The sequence below is a fragment of the Globicephala melas genome, chromosome 8, assembly GCF_963455315.2.
Source record: "Globicephala melas chromosome 8, mGloMel1.2, whole genome shotgun sequence".
NCBI lineage: Eukaryota > Metazoa > Chordata > Mammalia > Artiodactyla > Delphinidae > Globicephala > Globicephala melas.
Genome location: NC_083321.1, coordinates 10,038,225 through 10,058,995, shown reverse-complemented (window position 1 = coordinate 10,058,995; position 20,771 = coordinate 10,038,225). Strand labels below are relative to the sequence as shown.

The 20,771-nt window shown below is 50.2% G+C and overlaps 1 protein-coding gene and 1 long non-coding RNA gene across 2 annotated transcripts; one reads left to right on the top strand and one right to left on the bottom strand.

Moving 5' to 3' along the window:
* Positions 1 to 4,340: 4,340 nt before the first annotated feature.
* Positions 4,341 to 19,180, bottom strand: LOC132597665 (uncharacterized). Its single transcript, XR_009564835.1, has 3 exons — positions 18,569 to 19,180; positions 8,037 to 8,088; positions 4,341 to 7,318 (listed from the first exon to the last, which is right to left on the bottom strand). It is a non-coding gene; the product is annotated as an uncharacterized lncRNA (long non-coding RNA).
* LOC115840369 (pepsin A-4-like) lies at positions 10,225 to 18,981 on the top strand. The gene is made up of 9 exons (XM_030833110.2): positions 10,225 to 10,280; positions 10,720 to 10,879; positions 12,838 to 12,955; positions 13,422 to 13,540; positions 14,240 to 14,439; positions 15,964 to 16,080; positions 17,234 to 17,378; positions 17,472 to 17,570; positions 18,660 to 18,981. Exons 1-9 carry the CDS (start codon positions 10,225 to 10,227, stop codon positions 18,807 to 18,809), a joined length of 1,164 nt encoding a protein of 387 aa, XP_030688970.1. The 3' UTR covers positions 18,810 to 18,981.
* Positions 19,181 to 20,771: the final 1,591 nt, after the last annotated feature.

Below are 20,771 nucleotides of genomic sequence, written 5' to 3'. Positions count from 1 at the left end.
TGGACACACAAGCATGCTTGCTACGTGGTGCCGTTTATCTAAGGTACAAAAATAGGCCAAAGTAATCTTTGCTGTTTGAAGTTAGAGCAGTGATTACACTTGGTTCTGGGGCCTGGGTTTGTAACTGGAAGGGAGCCTGGGGGAGCTTTGGGGGTACTTGTAACATTCTGTTTCTTGATCTGGATAGCGGTTACATGGATATATTTGTGGAAATTCATCAAGCTATTCCCTATGACATGCATTGTTCTGTGTGCATATTATATTTTAAGTTTAAAAAATAATGATGTAAACTTTTAAGGAATCACTTGGAAAATACATGAACACTTAGTTTTTCTTTTAAAATCAGGTTGCACTAGCCAGTTGGAGACACAGCCCCACCCACCAGCAGGCATGCTGCCTTGAGACCCTCTGAGCCTACAGCCACCCTGGGACACAGCCCTGTCCACCTGAGGGGCCAGGACCTGGCCCTGCATACCAGTATGCTAACACTAGCCCCAGAACCCCCAGGGCCCTGCAGCCAGAGACCCTGGGACCCAGCTTTGCCCACCAGTGAGCCAGCATTAGCCCCTGAACCCCCTGGGCCTCAGCTCCACCCACCAGCAGGCTGACGCCAGCCCTGGAACCCCCTGACCTTATAGGCAGAAACTCCAAGACCCAGCTTCACCCACCACTGGGCTGGCATTAGCCCCAGGCCCCAGCCTCACCTACCAGTGGGTGGGTACCAGCCCTAGCATCCCCTGGGCCTTGACCCTGCCCACCAGTTCTGGGACACCTTGGGTCCCTCAACCAGCTGCTCCAGGATCCAGGCCCACCCACCAGCGGGCTGATATCAGCTCTGGGACCCCCAGGCCCCTGCCACCAGAGACCCAGGAACCTGGCTCTGACCACCAGCAGGCCAGCACTGGCCCTGGGACCTCCAGGGCCCTGCAACCAGCAGCTTTGTGACCGGGCCCCGCCTACCAGGGGCCAGCAGTCTCTGCACAAGGCAGGGCCAGGCAACCAACTAGACTGGGGGCCATCCACACCTACCAGACCACCCACAGTGGTCAGCTCACCACAACAGAAGGACCCACACAGCCCAAATACAGGGCATCCCTAGAGCATATAACTCTGGGACTATAGGGCAGTGCACTGCTGGGACGCATAGGACATCTTCAACAGATGGCCACTTCTCCAAAGTTGGAAAATGTAACCAACCTACCAAATACATAGAAATAAAAATAGCAAATTAGGCCAAATGAAGAGACAGAAGAATACATTCCAAACAAAGGAACAAGATAAAGCCCCAGAAGAAGAACTAAGTGAAGAGGAGATAGGCAACCTACCCAGTAAAGAGTTCAAAGTAATGATCATAATGATAATCAAAGAAACTGAGAGAAGATTGGATGAACAGACTGAGAAGTTAGACGTTTGTAGCAAAGAGTTAGAAAATATAAAGAAGAACCAAACAGAGATGAAGAATTCAATAACTGAAATGAAAAATACACGAGAAGGAATCAACAGTAAATGTTACAGAGGAGCAGATCAGTGAGCTGGAAGACAGAGTAGTGGAAATCACAGAAGCTTAACAGAAAAAAAGAATGAAAAGAAATGAGGAGGGACTTCCCTGGGGTGCAGTGGTTAAGAATCCGCCTGCCAATGCAGGGGACACGGGTTCAAGCCCTGGTCTGGGAAGATCCCACATGCCGCAGAGCAACTAAGCCCACGCACCTAGAGCCCGTGCTCCGCAACAAGAGAAGCCACCGCAGTGAGAAGCCCACACACTGCAACAAAGAGTAGCCCCTGCTCGCCGCAACTAGAGAAAGTCCACATGCAGCAACGAACACCCAACGCAGCCAAAAATAAATAAATAAATAAATATAAAATAAAAAATTTTAAATAAATAAGGAGAGTTAAAGGGACAATATCAAGCACACTAATATTCCCATTATAGGGGTCCCAGGAGAAGAGAGAGACAAAGGGGCAGAGAACATATTTAAAGACATAATAGGGACTTCCCTGGTGGGTAGTGGTCAATAATCTGCCTGCCAATGCAGAGGACACCGGTTTGATCCCTGGTTCTGGAAGATTCCACATGTGGAGCAATTAAGCCTGTGTGCCACAACTACTGAGCCCATGCACCACAGCTACTGAAGCTTGCATGCCCTAGAGCCCACGTGCCATGACAACTGACCCCATACACCACAACTACTGAAGCCTGTGCACTCTAGGGCCCACATGCTGGAACTACTGAGCCTGTGTGCTGCAACTACTGAAGCCTGTGCGCTTAGAACCCATGCTCCGCAACAAGAGAAGCCACAGCAATGAGAAGCCCACACGCCACAACGAAGAGTAGCCTCCGCTTGCTGCAACTAGAGGAAGCCTGTGCACAGCTCCGAAGACCCAACACAGACAAAAAAAAAAAAAAAAATTCAAGAAAAAAAAAGGCATAATAGCTGAAAACTTCCTTAACCTGGCAAAGGAAACAGTCATCCAAGTCCAGGAAGCACAGAGAGTCTCAAACAGAATCAACCCAAAGAGGACCACACCAATACACACTGTAATTAAAATGTCAAAGATTGAAGATAAAGAGAGAACATGAAAAGCAGCAAAGGAAAAGCAACAACTTAACATACAAGGGAACTCCCATAAGGCTATCAACTGAGATTTCAGCAGAAACTCTGCGGCAGAAGGGAGTGGTATGATGTATTTAAAGTGATGGAAGGGGAGAACCTACAACCAAGAATACTCTACTTGGCAAGGCTTTCATTCAGATGTGATGGGGAGATCAAAAGTTTTACAGACAAGCTAGAGCTAAGAGAGTTCAACACCACCAAACCAGCTTTACAAGAAATGCTAAAGGGACTTCTCTAAGCGAAAAAGAAAAGGCCACAACTAGAAACATGAAAATTACACAAGGAAAAATCTCATTGGTAAAGGCATTTATACAGTAAAGGTAGTACGTCAATCACATTTAAAACTAGTAGGAAGGTTAAAAGACAAAAGTAATAAAATCATCTATAGCTGCAATAAGTGATTAAGGGATACACAAAACAAAAAGATGTAACGTATGATGTCAAAAACCGTAGACACGTGGTGGGGAGTAAAATGCATGGTTGTTAAAATGCACGTGAACTTAAGAAATTAGTAAATAGATGCACCCCTATGTTCACTTCAGCATTATTTACAATCACCAAGATATGGAAGCAATCTACGGGACCGTCAATAGACGAATGGATAAAGAAGATGTGACATATATAAATTTGCAATATATATATACACACACACATACAATGGAATGTTACTCCACTATAAAACAGAAGGAAATCTTGCCATTTGCAACAACATGGACAGACCTAGAGGGTATTATACTTAGTGAAATAAGTGAAACAGAGACAGACAAATATTGTATGATTTCATTTATATGTGGAATCTAAAAAATGAAACAAATGAACAAACATAACAAAACAGAAGTAGAGTCATACATACAGAGAACAAACAGGTAGTCACCAGACAGGAGCAGGGTGGGAGAAGGAAAGATACAGGTGAAAGAGATTAACAGGTACAAGCTTCCAGTTACACAATAAATGAGTCACAGGTATGAAATGTACGGTGTGGGAAATACAGTCAATAATTATATAATATATTTGTATGGTGACATATTGTAACCAGACTTATTGTGCTGATCATTTTGAAATGTATAGAAATCCCAAAGCACCCTGTGTAACAGGAAATAACACAGTGCTGTAGATCAATTATACTTCAAAAACAAAGACACAAACTCATAGAAAAAGAGATCAGATTTGTGGTTCTCAGAGGTGGGATTAGGGGAAGGGAGACTTGGATGAAGGCCCTCAAAAGGTGCAAACTTCCAGTTATAAGATAAATAAGTACTAAGGATGTAATGTACAACTTGATAAATTTAATTAGCACTGCTGTATGTTATATGTGAAAGCTGTTAACAGAGTAAATCCCAAGAGTTCTCATCACGAGAAAACTAATTTTTTTCTATTTCTTGAATTTTCTATCTATATGAGAAAATGGATGTTCACTAAGCTTATCGTGGTCATCGTTTCGTGATGTATGTAAGTCAGGTCATTATGCTGTACACCTTACACTTACACGGGGCTGTATGTCAATGACATCTCAATAAAACTGGAATATAAATAAATAAATATCAGGTTGTAAAACCACGTGTACGGTATCGTGTGGCCTCATTTTTGTAAGTAAGTAAATATATTCATTGACAACATTAATGGTGGATAGCTCTGGGTAGTGGAGTTGAGTCATTTAAAAATTTTTATTAACCTATAAATATCTGCAATGAACATACATTATTTGCAATAAATGGGCCCCAAAATGTTCTTAATTAAAATTTTCATTTTTAAAGCCTGGAGAAACTCCACAGATCGGGGACTGGGGAGTGGAAAAATGCTCTCTGTATTATTGGATGACCACGTGCCTGGGGTGAGACCCTGACTGAAAGATCCCAGGGGACCAGCCATCCCAAGGCCTCTCAGACCCGCTCAGAAACACTTGTCATGCTTAATATTCCATGCCAGGCTTGCCATAATTCACTTCTCTAGATTTCCTTCCACTGCTTGATTTGCTATGTTCACGGAACATTTCTGAACACCTGTGCCCTTGGCAGGGGGTACCATGCATTGGCAGTGCAGTTCGCAAGGCCCCTCAAAGCCAAGTGTCAGGTAAGGCTAATGGCAAAGTAAATGTTGCTATCTAATCTTTCTGCCAAGCCAGTCTGGCACAATGAGATTACGTGGTTTCCCTGCTGGCGGTCACGGATCAGCCCTGGCTGACGTCAGACTTCATGGAGAATGCTCAGTCCTAGAGTCAGGATTCCACCTTCCCTCCCAAGAGCTCCTCTGGGGACTGGATAGGATGGCTTCTCTGAGTGCCCCTGGGCTGTGATGGGCGGCAGCCATCATGGAATGTCCACTGTACACTCGAACCAACGGACAGAAACCAGGTGGATGTGTGTGGCCACAGAGCCCGGCCCGGGACAAGAGCCTCCCAAGACCAGAGCCTTCTAAGACCCGGGTTCCAGTCCTGCCTGTGTCACTACTTAGCTATGTGAACCTGCACTGATCACTTAACTCTTCTGAACTGTGTCAATGGGGATAATGCAGGAATAATACGTTTTCAAAAGAGCATGTATCTCAAAGCACTCAGAAAAGCATGAAGAGCCACAGAAATGCAGTCCTGGCTGTACTGATGGGGGTTTGCAGATAAGCAGACCAATGATGTCAACTCCCTCCTTCTCAGGTCACTTGTATTGCCTGAGCAGAAAACCACCTTGCAGAACACTGAAATGGCCCCCAAATGGAGAAAAGCATGAGGCAGCCAGGTGGACCTTTGTGGAATTTTCTAGGAGGTTTCTAGCCCTGTATTAGCTTTCCATTGCTGGTGACAAATTAACACAAACTTAGCAACTTACAACACCTCACATTTATTATCTCAGCATTTTTGTGAGTCAGGAATCCAGGCCTTGTTTGGCTGCAGGGCCTCCTCTGTTTCAGGGCCTCTGATAAGGCTGCAGTCAAGGTGTCAGCCAGGGATGTGGTATCATCTGAAGCTCGAATGGAGAAGGTCATCTTCTAGGCTCACAGGGTCACTGGCAAGATTCAGTTTCTTGGGGGTTGTCAGACTGGGGCCGTCAGTTCCTTGCTGGCTGGAGGCTGGAGGTCACCCTCCGTTCCTTGCCATGTGGGCCTCCTCATGGGGCAGCTTGTTTATTCAGAGCCAGCAAGGGAGAAAGTCTACATGAAGAGTCTGCTGGCAAGACCCAAGTAACAATCTCACATAATGTAATCACAAAAGTGACACCCCATCCGCTTTGCCATATCCTATTGACGAGAAGCAAGTCATCGGTCTTGCGTACGTTCAAGGGGAGGGGATTACAAGAGGCATGAATAGCAGGAGATGAGGATAATTGGGGGCCATCACAGAGTCAACCATGTATTGGGAATTGGTGACATCAAGCGTGTCAGCCTCCCACTTATGAAGTTTTCCCCGAACTTCAGTATCTTCATCAGTCCCATTAGGGCTTCCCATTAGTGTGGTCCAAAGGCCTCCCCAGGTGGAAAGGAAAGGGGCCTCCCCCTCGGTCCTCTCCTGACCTGACCTCAGACTCCTCGAAGGCATGGCCTAGTTCCATCTTCCTCGTGGATGCACCCCCAGCAACTAGACCGTGCAAACCCAGGACAGAGCAGGTACAAAATAAACACGTGTTGAATGAACGTGTGCATGTGTCCTGCAGGTTACTGCCTGAGGAGTCTGCCTCCCAAATGTATTTCTCCTCTATCCAAAATTCCCATGTGGGTCCCACAGACAAGCAGTTCCCCACAAACCGTTGCCTCATCTTGGGCTCCAAGCACTGCAAGCCAGCTCCAGGAAGCCCAGGGGAGCGTCCCTCCTAGATGGACTCTGGTCACTCCACCCTGACCGCCTGGATAGAATGAAAGAGCCCTTCTGGATGGCCCAGCGACCAGGGGTCTGAGAAGTATTCACAGTCCCCACCCAGCTCCTTGGGGCTTTGCCTCAGCCTGCCAACCTTGTCACCCCTGCCATAAGACACGGAGCGTGGACAGGTGTCACTCATGGTTCAAAGGACCAAAATGGAAGCAGGGATGATGACTGGTTGTTCTTTTCTTTTTCGTTTTCTTTAGTCGGATGACATCATTTTACTTGAAATGAATCCAGTGTGTCCCCTCCAAGGCCTCCACAGCCTTGGGCAGAGCCTAGGACACAATTTTGCCTTCGCTCCTACTGTGCGGCCATCAGTGGCTGAGCACTTCACCTGCTGTAAAGTCAGGTGTGTCTGGGCTATTGTCACCGAGTGAAATTTACCTCTTCAGGTGTTCAATCTAGAGATAGACTACTTTTATCCCCCCACAAAGTTCCCCCATCCCACCTTGTAGTCAGTCTCCTACTCTGACCCCAGCCCCTAGAAACCACTGACCTGCTTTCTGTTCCCATCATTTTGCCTTTTCCAGAATGGCATATAAATAGAATCCTACAAACGTAGCCTTTGCGTCTGGCCTCTTTCACTCAGCATAACGCCCATGAGATTCATCCCGTAGTTCATCTGTTTCTGTGGCTGACGGTCCTCCATCGTTGGCCATACACTGCTCACTTATCCAGGGACCAGCTGAAGGACATCAAGTTGTTTCCAGTTTGGGGCAATTATGAAAAAAGCTGTTATAAACATTTGGGTCCAGGTCTTTGTGGGGACATATGTTTTTCATTTCTTTTCAGTAAATACCAAGAAGAGGGAGTTCTGGGCCAAATGGTAGGTACATGTTGACTTTATAAGAAACTGCTAAAAAGAAAATAAATTAAATAATTTTTAAAATAAATAAAACATTTTATATATATATATATATATATATTTTTTTTTTTTTTTTTTTTGCGGTACACAGGCCTCTCACTGCTGTGGCCTCTGCCGTTGCGGAGCACAGGCTCTGGATGCGCAGGCTCAGCGGCCATGGCTCACGGGCCCAGCCGCTCCGCGGCCTGTGGGATCTTCCCAGACCGGGACACGAACCCGCGCCCCCCGCATCGGCAGGCGGACTCTCAACCACTGCGCCACCAGGGAAGCCCCATAAAAAATAAAAATATTTAAAAAAGAAACTGCTACACTGTTCTCCAAGGTGGCCGTACCACCTCGCCTTCCCGCCTGCAGTAGAGAAAAGCTCTACTTGCCCAGCATTCTCGTCAGCACTCTTCATTTTAGCCGCTGTATGTGGATGGCTGGCGAGCGCTCTGTGCTTAACCCTCACAATTCCATGGAATTGATGGTACTATTTATCTCCCTTTTACTGATGAGAAAACTGAGTCTCTCAGAGATTGGATCACCAGTCCCGGGTCTTGCAGCTATTCAGAGGCAGCGCTGGGCTTCAAACCCAGAACCTGGAGCCAAGGCTCTTCCTGAGATTTTTCCACAGTCTCCAGTACATCTCAGTCCATGGGTACATAAGGGAGCAGGCACAGGGAGTGACAGAGACCCGCATTCAAGCCCCCGTTCAACCACTTCTTACCTATGTCACCTCAGGCAAGTGGTGCAACTTCTCCGGCCCTCAGTTTCCTCATCTGTAAAATGGGGATAATAATGTCACTTACCACAATGAGCTAAGAGTAGTGGTCAGTGAATCTAAGTTCCCCTGTCTCCCCTCACTGCCAGGGAAGAGAAACACGTGAACGATGTTGTTCTGTGTCAGTTACTGCAACGGCTGGCTAACGGCAGAAACCGCCAATTACAAAATCATGAGTCTCCTCTGAGCACGTTCCCAAATCGCTCTTAACGAAGCCGAGTTTACAGGGGATTAATTAAAATGCTATGTTGAACCCTTGACGCACCATATAACTTACTGAGGGAGATAAGAGATGAATAAAACACACGTAATGTTCTTCATGGTTCATGCCCCACATCTCAATCCTGAGGGTTCCTTGCCTCACCCTACTCCACCCAACCTCAGTTGCCTCCATTTCTAAGTTGGAAAGTATGCAGATCCTCCTTTATTTTTTTTTAAAGTATCATGAACAATTTCATATATGCATAACATATATATAAAGCGTAAAGAATCATGATGATGCCCAGCGTGAGACACCATGTACCTTTGAAGGCCCCAGAGAGCCCCCAGCACATGCCCCTCCCTTCACCCTCCAGGAGGGACCCTTGAGCCAGGCTTTCCATCTGCTGCTCCCAAGGCCTAGGCAGGCATCTTTAGGACCATCAGCTCCTCCACAGAAGGGCTGAGATCCGCCCAAATAGCGTAGATCAAAGGAGAAATGCTCGAGGGGGAGGAAAAGAGAGCAGAGAGAAAGCAGGCATCAAAAGATGTGAAAATGGAAAACACAGGTCAAGGATCCGCATTTGGGGCACAAAGGTGTCTTAACGGGTGAGTTCGAAATGCACATATGCTTCGTACTAAACACCAGTGGTCCCAAACTTGATCCACACTCCCCACCCCTCCGTACTCATCCAGAAGCACTGGGGGAAATTTGGAGCTTTTATAGAATCTGTGTCTCCCAATGTTGGAGAAACCAGGGGTGGCCCAGGGAACATGATCTCAGAACAAACTCCGCAGACAGGTCTCGCCACCTACTGGCGACCTCCCTCCTGCATACCCGTCTCTGCCACAATTCCTGAATAGAAGTTCTCACTCCACTTTGTCCACTGAATAAACCCCACAAAGGGAAGAATCCATTGGGTTGGAAAGCAGGGGACATGGGTTCGATCCCTGGTGAGGGAACTAAGATCCCACATGCCATGTGGCACAGCCAAAAAGAGAGAGAGAGAGAGAGAGAGAGAGAGAACTTTTCTAAGTCATTCACACCCTAGTATGAATTTTCCCAGATTGCTTTGCTCACTGCAGCTGATTCAGCCAAGTTTTAAGCACGGGGCACCTGGGAGTCAGACCCAGATGGGGTCTCAAATGTGGAGGCTTTGAGTAACTGAGAGGGTAGGAGAGGAGCAGTAGGAAGAAAGGGGGCGCAGAAAGTGAGGGGCACAGATTCCAAAGACGAACTCGGCCTGTTTCAAGTTTGCTTCCTCCAGGAAAAGAAGCATTCTTCCACTCCCTCTCCACTCCATCCCCTTCCTCTGTACTGTACACACCACTTCCCCAAGACTCAGCCCAATAGCCATGAGAAGCAAGAGCAAAATAAGGCCCATAGGCTAGTTAGACATCCAGCAACCCCATATAACGACATTTCCATGGGGAAATGTGTCCTGAGCCCCAAACTACGGACCTATGAACGTGCTTGAGGAAGCAGCTTCAGGGACACGGCCTATCACTGAAAGGACTGCTGCTCTCCGAGAACCCCAGCTGTCTGTCCCATCAGGACACATTGGGGTGCTTGGAGCTCCTCTGACATGTGTTCAATGTTAAGTTCACTTTGGACCAATTTCGTCAAAATATTCGACTTGTCAAGTTTGGATGCATTCTATTATTTAAGAAATAAGCCTGCTTTCTGCAGGGCCACCCCAACCCAGGATGCGGTTACAGTGGAAAGCTACTCAACTGGAAACTTCCCAGAACATGGCTCAGGGCAGGGACAATCTTATCAGGAAACTTTCTGTTTGGGGTGAGGGTAAAGAGTGACGTTTAGCGGCTGATAAGGCCATGCCTGAGGACTTGGACTGTATATAAGGAGCGGCTCCTTCCTGCTGCTGTGTCGCTTCCCATCTTCCCACCTCTGGAGTCTTGGGAGCCAGGAAGAACCATGAAGTGGTTGCTTCTCCTTACCTTGATAGCGCTCTCCGAGTGCACCTCCTACAAGTGAGTCTGGGGGACGCTCTGCACGAACAGCAGCTTCCCAGGGGCTACTTCCCTTTGCTGCCCTTCCCACTGCCTTTCTTTCCTCCCGTATTTCTCCTCTTCCCTCTTCCCTTCCTCCTCTCTCTTCGACCGTCCCAAGCCTCCCCTCTCTGCTCATCTGGGGACACAGCACGGCAGACGTGGTCAACAGCCCAGACCCTCCAGTCCAGTCCGGGCTGGGTCCGCAGCTCCAGCACTGGGCCGGGTGACTTTGGGCAACCACGTACCCTCTCTGCATTCCTGTGCCCCAGATGGGAGCAACTCCCCTCTCGACTTCCTTCTTCCGCTCTTGAGCCAGCTTTGTTTTCCTTCCAGGCCTTCCACGGCACCCCATGAGCAGGCCCCTTGGCTAATTACTCTTCTTCCTCCAAACCATCTGTCTGCAAATGCTCCGCCACAGGGTCCCGCTCACCAGAAAGAAGTCCTTGAGGCAGAAACTGATCGAGAATGGCAAGCTGAAGGACTTTCTGCAGAATCGCCAGTACAACATAGGCAGCAAGTACTTCCCCTCGGAGGCCACCACCTTGACGTCCGACCAGCCCCTTCAGAACTTCCTGGACGTGAGTGTGTGGGCAGGCAGCGGGTCAGCTCCAAGGATTGGCCCAGTGGAGAGAAGGGGGTCCCAGGAGTCTGGGAAGATGGGCCAGCACTCCAAACCCCCAGGCAGCAGTAAGCCAGGGATCTGCTCCCTGGATCTCAGAGGCCCAGGGAGGGCAGGAAAACTCACAGTCAGAGCTGTTGCTCTCGTTCATTCATTCATTCATTCGTTCATCCAGTGTTTACATGGATGGAGCACCTTCTGTGTGTCAGGCACTGTGCTGGGCCCAGAGAAGCAGCAGTGAATGAACCTCAGGGAGCCCACAGTCTAGTAGGCGAGCCTCACAAAACGTAACAAGTATAACCAGGCTGAGGCCATGCAGTGAACGTGACACACTGAGTGTGCTGCAGGTGGTGGGCAGGGACACCTCTCTGGAGCGATGAAGAGACAGCGGGGCTTCCAAGAGGACAGGAGAGGGTCCCAGAGAGTGGGGCAACTTGCACTAGACCCTGTGACACTGGGGAGCAGAGTGTATTTGAGGAAAGGAAGCCAGTGTCCATTTTCAAAGCGAGGTCTGCGGGGGTCAGTGGGTGGGCCAGACCAGAGTCTGGGATAAGGGTCTGCAGCCTAACTGCCACCGCATCATTTTAACTAGGGAATTTCAGGACGATCCCTTTGACTCTTCTGTTTGGGACGCAAATCCCTTCAGTAGAGAGTGTGTCCCCTGTGTGGAGGCCAAGGTTAGGAAGCAACGCTGCCTCTCGTTAAGAGCTTAGCCTGTGAGATTTGCCAGACCTGGAGCAAATCTAGGGTCTAAAGCTTCTGAGCCATGGGACCTTGGGCAAGTCATTTAAGTTCTCTGAGTGAGACTCAGCTTCCTCGCCCGTAAGACAGAACCATTACTATCTACCGTCAGAGGCTTGTTTCAAGTAATTCATGCAATAATGTAGGTGTGGGGGTTTTTTGCTTATTTGTTTGTTTGTGGAGTGCTTAGCACAGGGCCTGGCCCTTGGTAAGAGCTTTTTCAAAGCTTGATAAATTGAGCCCCTTTGTTCACTTGACAAATATTTACGAAGCGCCTCCCCTGTGTCAGAGGCTCTCTGCCAGGAGCTGGGGAAACAATGGTGACTGAGCAAAGATCCTGGAGCTTATATTCTAGAGGACAAATAAGAGACAAACAAATAAGAATGTAAGATAATTCCAGGTAATGACAAATGCCACAAAGAAAAATTAATTAATTAGAGTAAGGGGAAGAAGAAGAAGGGGACAGGGGCGAATTTAGACATAGTAGTCAGGGAGGGCCTCTTGGTGCAGATGACATTTGACTAGAGCACGGAAGGACTGATGAGAAGATCTAGAGTAAACATTTTCCTAGCACAAGGGATAGCAAGTGCAAAGGCCCTGGGATGGGAATGAGCTGGTCATCAAAGAGCCACATCAGCGTGGCTGGGACAGAGCTGGCAAGGGAGAGACTGCAGCCACTAAGAGTAAAAAGCCTGAGGACACCTTTTCTTGAAACCCATTGCACGCACCTAGATTTAGGAATAAGATATCTCAAGGGGTCTCCGCCTTTAGGTGGGTGACTTGTTTATCTCCCCTTCAACAACTTAACGAAAAAGCACTTAAGCATTTACTCGGCTGGGTGCTGTCAGGTTCCAAGCCCGTCCGAGGGTGTACGTTCTCTAGGGTGGCAAGACTGAGACACTCGAGGCAAGAGGGGACAGCACATTATTATTGGGCGTTAACGAGGATTGGGAGAGAATAGTCAGTGGGTGACAGGAGAGCAATAGGGGAAGACTTCAAGGAGCAGGGGGGACCAGGCTGGGCCTTAAAGGATGGATACACTGGAGAGAGAGACAAAGGCAAGGAGGCCAGTGAAGGGGAAGGCGGGAGGGGGCCGAGATGACCCAGAGACAGTCCCCGGGGAGGCCAGGTTGCGGAGTCCCCCGTCACTGAGCTATGCTGTCCCCACCCTGGCAGATGGAGTACTTCGGCACCATCAGCATTGGAACCCCCGCCCAGGACTTCACCGTCATCTTTGACACTGGCTCCTCCAACCTGTGGGTGCCCTCCGTCTACTGCTCCAGTGTTGCCTGCAGTGAGTGCCCCCCTGCCCTCTCTGGGCCCCCAGCACCAAGTCACCTAGGAGCCCTGAACACTCAGGGGCCTCAAATAGGTCCGATTTCAAGCCTGCCGGGGTGACTCAGGGACCCACTCAACAGGCATTCACTGAGCGCTTACCATGTGCCAAGCACTAGGCTTAGGTGCCCTGGGAGGTGAAGGGGCGAATCACACGTGGTTCCAGCCCGCAGAAATTTCAGTCCAACGGCAGAGAGAGTGTGAAGCTGCCCGTCACCATGGGCAGCCGTGGGCCTGCTCCACTCGGCGTTCACCCGGGGGGGTCCTCGGGAGGGCCTTCAGTCAGTGAGGTGGTTAGCCAGATGAGTTCACTTTCTCCTCCAAAGCCCCGCCCAGAACCAAGGCACCCACCAAGGAAGACGCCCCCAGCCCGTGACGCTGGCTCAGCTTTTGAAGTTTGACAATGTCTCTTCTTGCCCTCACAGCCAACCACAACCGCTTCAACCCTAAAAAGTCCTCCACCTTCAAGAGCACCAGCGAGACGGTCTCCATTGCCTATGGTACCGGCAGCATGACAGGCATCCTTGGATACGACACAGTCCAGGTGAGCCCCCGCTGGCCAGCACCTCATGCTGCCCGGCCCTGGGGCCAGCTTCCAGGGATAGCACACGGCCCCCCGAATCAGCTCATTCAAGCAACACGGGTCTCGGTGATCCCAAAAGTAACCTGATTAGGGCACGCGGAAAGTGGCAGAGACACCACAGATGTTTCTAGCGGAGGAGCAGCAGGGGTAAGGGGGTGGGTGCCTGGAGCCAGAAGCCATCCTCAGGGTCACCCAAGCTGAATGCTATGGAGGGGGCAGCGAGAAGGGAGAAAGTGCCTCAGTTCTCTTTTAGCACCTCCTCTTCTTCCTCCTCCCCCCAACCCACAGCCCCCTCGAGTCACAAAATCTCCACAAGCACCCCCATTTTCCAGGGCACAGCAGGGGTCAAGGGCTCTGATTTGCCTGGGGTCTGCTTTGCACCCGATCCTCAGAAACACAAACACACGGTGACCATCTGTTCCGCAGCAAATTCTCACACCAAGTTGCAGACGGTGCCCATCTGGAGATCAGCCTCGACTGTCACCTCCAGTGGAACAACAAGCATTCCCAGGGATAATCCCTCTCCTCTCCTTCCAGCCTGATGCCCCGGAAGCCAAGTCCTACACGAAATGAACCAGGGATGCTCTGGGCCCGGGGCTGGCAGCCCGCAGTGCTCAGTCAGCACAAGCTGGTTTTGAACACCTTGGTTTCCCCACCCAGGTTGCAGGCATCTCTGACACCAACCAGATCTTTGGCCTGAGTAAGACAGAGCCTGGCTCCTTCCTGTACTATGCTCCCTTCGACGGCATCCTGGGCCTGGCCTACCCCAGCATCTCCTCCTCCGGGGCCACCCCTGTTTTTGACAACATGTGGAACCAGGGTCTGGTTTCCCAAGACCTCTTCTCCGTCTACCTGAGCAAGTAAGTTAGGCAAGGAAGTTGCGGTCACCTGGTCCAGCAGGGGGCTGTCGAAGGCTGGGTGGGCTGGAGAGAGTCTTGGCAAGCCGGGGATCGGAAAGGTCAATGTCTAAGGCTCTCTAAGGTATATCTTTGGAGAGAATGGTGCCAAAGTCCTCTCTGATGAACCATCTTCATTCGTCTTATTTTACTAGCGAGAGTCTTTGTCACCTTGCCTCACACAAGTGAGGTATCATTAGCCATTTGCTCTCCTGAAGACCACCGTTTAAAGTGAATCCACGTAAAATTGGGGCCAAAAGTCCATCGCAAAAAATGAAAAGAAGATTTGATTGGGACTTACATCTTGAACAGTGAAACTTTTAAATGATGAAAGCAAGTTTCTTTCATTAGTTAACAAAATCTAGGTTCCAGGTGTGACGATGAGTTAATTCTAAGAATAAGGCATAACAAAGTCTTGATTTTGTCTGAGTAGAAGTTTATGCCAGAATGTCTGAGGGTGTGTCCTCGACTTTCCCAAGACACTCGACTTTCCTCTGACATTCACGTCCTTCTCTTTTGAAGCGATTTGTCACCATCGATGTGCTTCCCTTTAGTTACTGACTGTTCTGCTATCATCTCCTTGTGTCACAGGTGCTGTCAGATGTTTATAGGGGAGGCAGGGTGGGGTTAGGTGAGCTGGGGTCACGTTCTGTCCGTGTCCAGTTCTTCAGTGATTAATTTCTTATTGTCACCTACGTTTGTTTCCCTATCTAACCGAAAACCGCAGAGATTCGGACAATGAATATTCCAGTAACCAGGACTCCTGCAGTTTACGGCGGGAGGGCCCTTGTATCCTTTTTTCCTCTTGGCCACTTGATATTCAAGTTTCAGCTCTTAAACATAACCTGCTTTTATGGGCACTTAGATATGTCACACGGAGCCGACTAGAACAGAGCTTCTCAATCTCAGCACTATTGACATCTTGGGACCAGATGACTCCTTGCTGTTGGGGGCTGTCCTGGGATGTCTGGCAGCCTCCCCGGCCTCTACCTACGAGACACCAGGGGCTCCCCCGACCCCCGCCCAATCATGGCAATCAAAAACACCTCCAGACGTTGGCAAACCATGAACGACTCTATCAAGGCCTTAAGAGCAGACACTGTCATTCATTCATTTCTCTTGAGGTCCCCACAGCAATGAGAGAGAGTATTTGGTGGAAACCACACCACCCTTCGGAACCAGAAAGACCTGGGCTCTAATCTTGGTTTTGCGGCTCCCTGGCTGTGTGACCTAGGGCACGTTGCCTCACCTCTCTGAGCCTCAGTTTCCTCACTGTAAAATAGAAATAATAATAACAATAGTGACTATGGCATGGATCTTGGTGTGAGGATTACAGGAAGCCCTGTGGGTCGTACACTCTGCATGGCTCCTGGCAAGAGTCCGATCAAGAGTAGCTCTTAGAATGCCCACAGTTTATACGTTCAGTCGAATGAGTGAATGAATGAGTGAACAACTGAATTCCTGCCTTTTCCCCTCCACTTTCCATAGAGATGATGAGAGCGGCAGCGTGGTGCAGTTCGGTGGCATCGATTCTTCTTACTACACGGGAACCCTGAACTGGGTGCCTGTTTCTTATCAGGGTTATTGGCAGATCACCGTGGACAGGTGAGGTCACCATGGATGGGCGATATCCTGGCATGGGCCCCAGACCCCATTTCTTTACAGACTCATAGTTAACTAAGAATTCCAGGATCCCCCTGGAACAGGCGGCACAGGGAAACGTGCTCCAGGAAGAGAAGGCGGAAGTTGGCCGAGCCAGAGAGACCCTGACAAGGGCACGTCACGGGAGGAAGAGTGCTGTCAGGAACCCCCAGACACTCTGCAAGGATGAGACAGCCACTCCCCTTCTGAGCAGGGAGGCAGGACAATCTACCAGCATCCCTGGGGAGAGGGGAGGACCCCCCCCTGTCCATACATCTCGGCCTTTAGGGTACCTGTCACTTTTGGTCTAGGATCAGGGCAAAACAGCAGAGAAGTTGTTTCAAACCATTTCCTCCCACTTTCCCCTTCAAATCCTGTCTGCCCCCAGGCAGCCTCACCCTCTGGCTGCTCTGCCCCCAGCTGGCCTCCTAGGGTGACCCATCGCCCAGGTTTGCCCAGGAGTGAGCAGTCTCTCGGGATGCCGGTCTTTCGGTACTAAAACCAAGACAGTCCTAGGCAAACTGGGACAGGCTGGTCACCCTACGTCTGCCCCAGCCATGCTAACATCCCATCAGTGCCTCAAACTCCCACCCCTGCTCCCCTTGGGTCTAGAACAGGGCAGTCAGGGCTGGACTTACCTGGCCATCACTCCAGTGTCTCCATCACTCCCCACCCTGTGTCCCCTCTACCTGTGACGCCCTCCTCCAACTCCTCACTCCCTAGCAGCCTCTGGGCGTCTGCTTCCCTGAGAAGCCTTCCCGGGTTGCTGCACACTGCCGCCCTCACCCTGGCTTGTGTTCCCGTTCCCTTGCCGTACGCTCTGCCCAGCCCGCTCAACTTATCTTTCCAGCCAGAGTGGAAGCTCCCTGTGGTCAGATACCGTGCACCCATCTTGTCTGGCTTTGCATCTCCCGTGCCTAACACAGAGTAGGCACTCAGTAAATATTTGTGGAACACGCGAATGCATAGAATGAATGAGTGTGTGAATGAGAGAAGCTGAAATTTTATGCATCGGCCAATGGATGGGGAAGAGGGACCCTCCAGGGTCACCTGGTGCCTCCTTGGGAGACGTACCCCCTGGGGGCTCCGGGGACCCTGACTTGCATCTCAACCTCAGCATCACCATGTCTGGAGAGCCCATCGCTTGCATGTCTGGCTGCCAGGCCATCGTTGACACCGGTACCTCTCTGCTGTCCGGCCCGACCAATGCCATTGCCAACATCCAGAGCTACATTGGAGCCAGCGAGGGTCCCTACGGCAGCGTAAGTCCAGCACTGACCGCCCTGTTCTAGACCCAGACGGTGGACCTGCCACACAGGAGGGATGAAAGCCTTTCTAATCCTCACTCTTTCCAGATGGTGATCAGCTGCTCCGCCATCGACAGCCTTCCCGACATCGTCTTCACAATCAACGGTGTCCAGTACCCTGTTCCCGCAAAGGCCTACGTCCTGCAGGTAAGGGGGCTCTGAGCCTTCCACCTAGATGTGCCTGCACAGCACGTGGCCACATACTCCCCCTTGGCACAAGGGCAAGTGCACTTCCACAAGCTGGAGCTAACATCTGCTCTGGACAGCCTCCGGAGAAAAAGAACACTTCAAAAATAAATGCATGAATGAGAATTGGGATGCAACACCCCCAGGGGGAAAAAGCAAGGCAAGGGCTGATGGCGTGAAAAGAGGATTTTTAGTGGGACACCAGAGTCCAAGCTCTGGGTCTCAATTACTAGCCCGTAGATACTGAGCAAGTTACAACCTTCCTTAGCCTCAGTTTCCTCATCTAAAAGCTAGAGCTTTCCCCACGCTCAGGGTGTGGTTCGGGTAATCACGCGAGATTGGCCACATCAAAGCTATGAAGGGTTGGGCAGATAGAAATCACAGCTTCCACAGGGTAAGGGCTTATGATGCTCCTACTGCCTCTACCAAATAAAAATCTTTAGGCAGAGGAGCCACAGGAAAATTCTGCCTTCGATTACAGTGCCGGATGGAAAACTAGTTTTGCCCAGTGGGTCGATGTCATTCAGCAAGAAATAGGGAGGCCCAGGCCCCTCCCCTGGGGATGCTGATTAATTAGGAGGGGGTGGGGCCTGAGCCATGGTGGGAGGTGCGGCCCGGGGGGGGGGGGGGGGGGTCAAAGCTCCACAGGTGATTCTAATACAAGCCCAGGTTGCTGGCCCAGTGACTCAGTGAATGAAAAGGACTAACAGCTGATCCGCTTTGCCACTGGTCAGGATCAGAATAATGAGAAAAGGCTGCGTCACCAGGGCTTCCAAAATCCTTCCCCGCAGCTGAGTTCTCCCTAAAGCCCTTAGCTGCGATGCTGACGTCAGGGTGTATGCATCTGCCGGAAACCCTGGATAATGTCTGGTAATCCCTGGGAACCAAGAGTGCAGTAAGCCGCTTATACAGGCAGACGCCAGGCCAGGGAGAGCCAGGAGGCTCCTCCTTGCACGTACCTGGCAGGGGACCACGGCCCTGGATGCTCACACCCCAGCGCCTGTCACTGCTGGGTCTGTGTCCCAGCTCCAGTTTCATTCTTTCCTCCAGAACCAGGGAAGCTGCATGAGCGGATTCCAGGGCATGAACATCCCCACCTTCTCCGGAGAGCTCTGGATCTTGGGTGACATCTTCATCCGCCAGTACTACACCGTCTTTGACAGGGCCAACAACCAGGTCGGCCTGGCTCCCGTGGCCTGAGCCCGAGTCTTTCCGGCCGCTTCCCAGGAAGATCCCGCCCTAGTTTCTGTCCCTGTTGGTCCTTCGATGTAGAGAATTCTCCTGATTGTTCTTCCTCTGGGATCGTGGAGGTGGAATCTTGGCCCTGTTCCCTGTCACACCAATAACGTAGAATAAATCATAACCTCCTGGAAAATGCTTTATGAGGTTGCGTCTCTTTGTCAGTGTTCCCCTTTACATCACTGGGGTCAGAATGCCAGGGCAGGGGGACAGAACTGACCACATCCATTTGGACAGCACCAAACACGGTGACAGTGGCAGCACACTCTTTGTAACAGAGCCGGCAAGATGAATGGGCCTCGGTTGGGCCAGCTGGGAGCATCATATAAAGAGTTGGGGACCAGAAATGCCAGGCCCGTTGCCTCCTCATAGAAGAGAGCACCTGAGTTCTTGGTTGAGGGAGTAACTTCTTATTTTTCCCAAAGCCAAGAAGAGATAAGGAGAAAAGGAAAAAGATTAAGGAGAGGGGCCCACTGATGGGTGACTTCCTAAGTAGGGCAGGCAGGGTAGGAATGACCGTGAGACATGGGCCAGAGTGGTGAGAGAAGCTGACACCCCAAAACCTACCAGGCTGTTCTGTGATGAGCTGGTTGATGCAGACTAACCCTTGGGAGCCCCTCCATACTCTGGGTGCAAGACATCAAGCTGATCCGTTTCCCCATTGGTGATTGAAAGAGGATGGTTTTCCATTCCCCAAGGAGAGGTTGAGAGAGGGAGCTGACACGCCGTCAGCAAACCTGCCCTAGAAAGGTAGCCAGGAAACATCTAGAGCAGCAGTTCTCAGAAGGGGTTTTGGTAGCAAAATGTTCAATGAAAAAGTTTCAAAATAAGTATGCAAGAGGCTACGTTCTAGGCCCTTCTTCAAGGTTCACAAGGCACAGTTCCCAATCAAAGGCTCTGAGAACTCCTGCCGCAAAGCGATCTGTTTCACTTTGACTCAGTTCAGCTTGATCTCAGTTCCTCTTCTGCTGGTCAACCTATTCCAGCCCTGTGCTCCTCGGCGTGCACGTTGGAAGAATTCCCATAGCGCCTGCTTCTGCTGGGTTCCAGGCTGTCCGCTGGAGATACCGGCCTGAGCGCTGGAGCTGGGCCTCCCTGCTGAGGCGGACTGACTTCTGGGTGCCCAGAACAAGATGGCTTTAGGAACTCTTGTCACATCATCCCCCAATTTGTAATTTGTCACATAAATACAAGATATTAGGCTCAAGGAAGGGTGAGGTGAGCTCTTCCTACCCAATGCCCCAGGTCTTCCCAATGTCACTTATACCCTATCTAGCTGCGCAATCTTTTTAAATCATAAATTTGATCACAACCCTCCCTTGATTCAAACCTTTCATTAATGCTATGCAATTGCACTTGGAATAAGACATTATATCTTTGGTGTGGCTTCAAGGCCCTGCATGCTCTGGTCCCCATGGACCTTCCCTGTGTCACCTTAATCCCTCTTACCCTAAGCTCCCACCTCCCTGGCCTTCGCCCACCTCCACAAATACCCAAGTTCTTCCCCACCTCCAGGCCTTTGCACACACTGTTCCCTTTGCTTGCTGTTCCCTTTTTCTTGACCTGCTAACTCCTAGCATCCTGCAGGTGTCAGCTCACACATCAATTCCCTGTGAAGCCCTCCCTGACCACCCTCTCATGGGGTGGTCCTGCTTTCCTTTATGGCACTGGGCACAGCTGGAGATGATGACTCAGTGGGAGTGTTTGTGTCAGATCCACCAAGGCAGAGACTGTGATCATTTAACTGTTGAAGCCCCAGCAGCAAGAGCAGGGCCTGGCACATTGGAGGTGCTCAATAGATATTTGCTGACTGAGTGAAGGATTCAAAAAAAAATTCTTTTTTTGACCGCACCGTGCAGCTTGTGGGATCTTAGTTCCCTGACAAGGGATCGAACCTGTGCCCTCAGCAGTGAAAGCATGGAG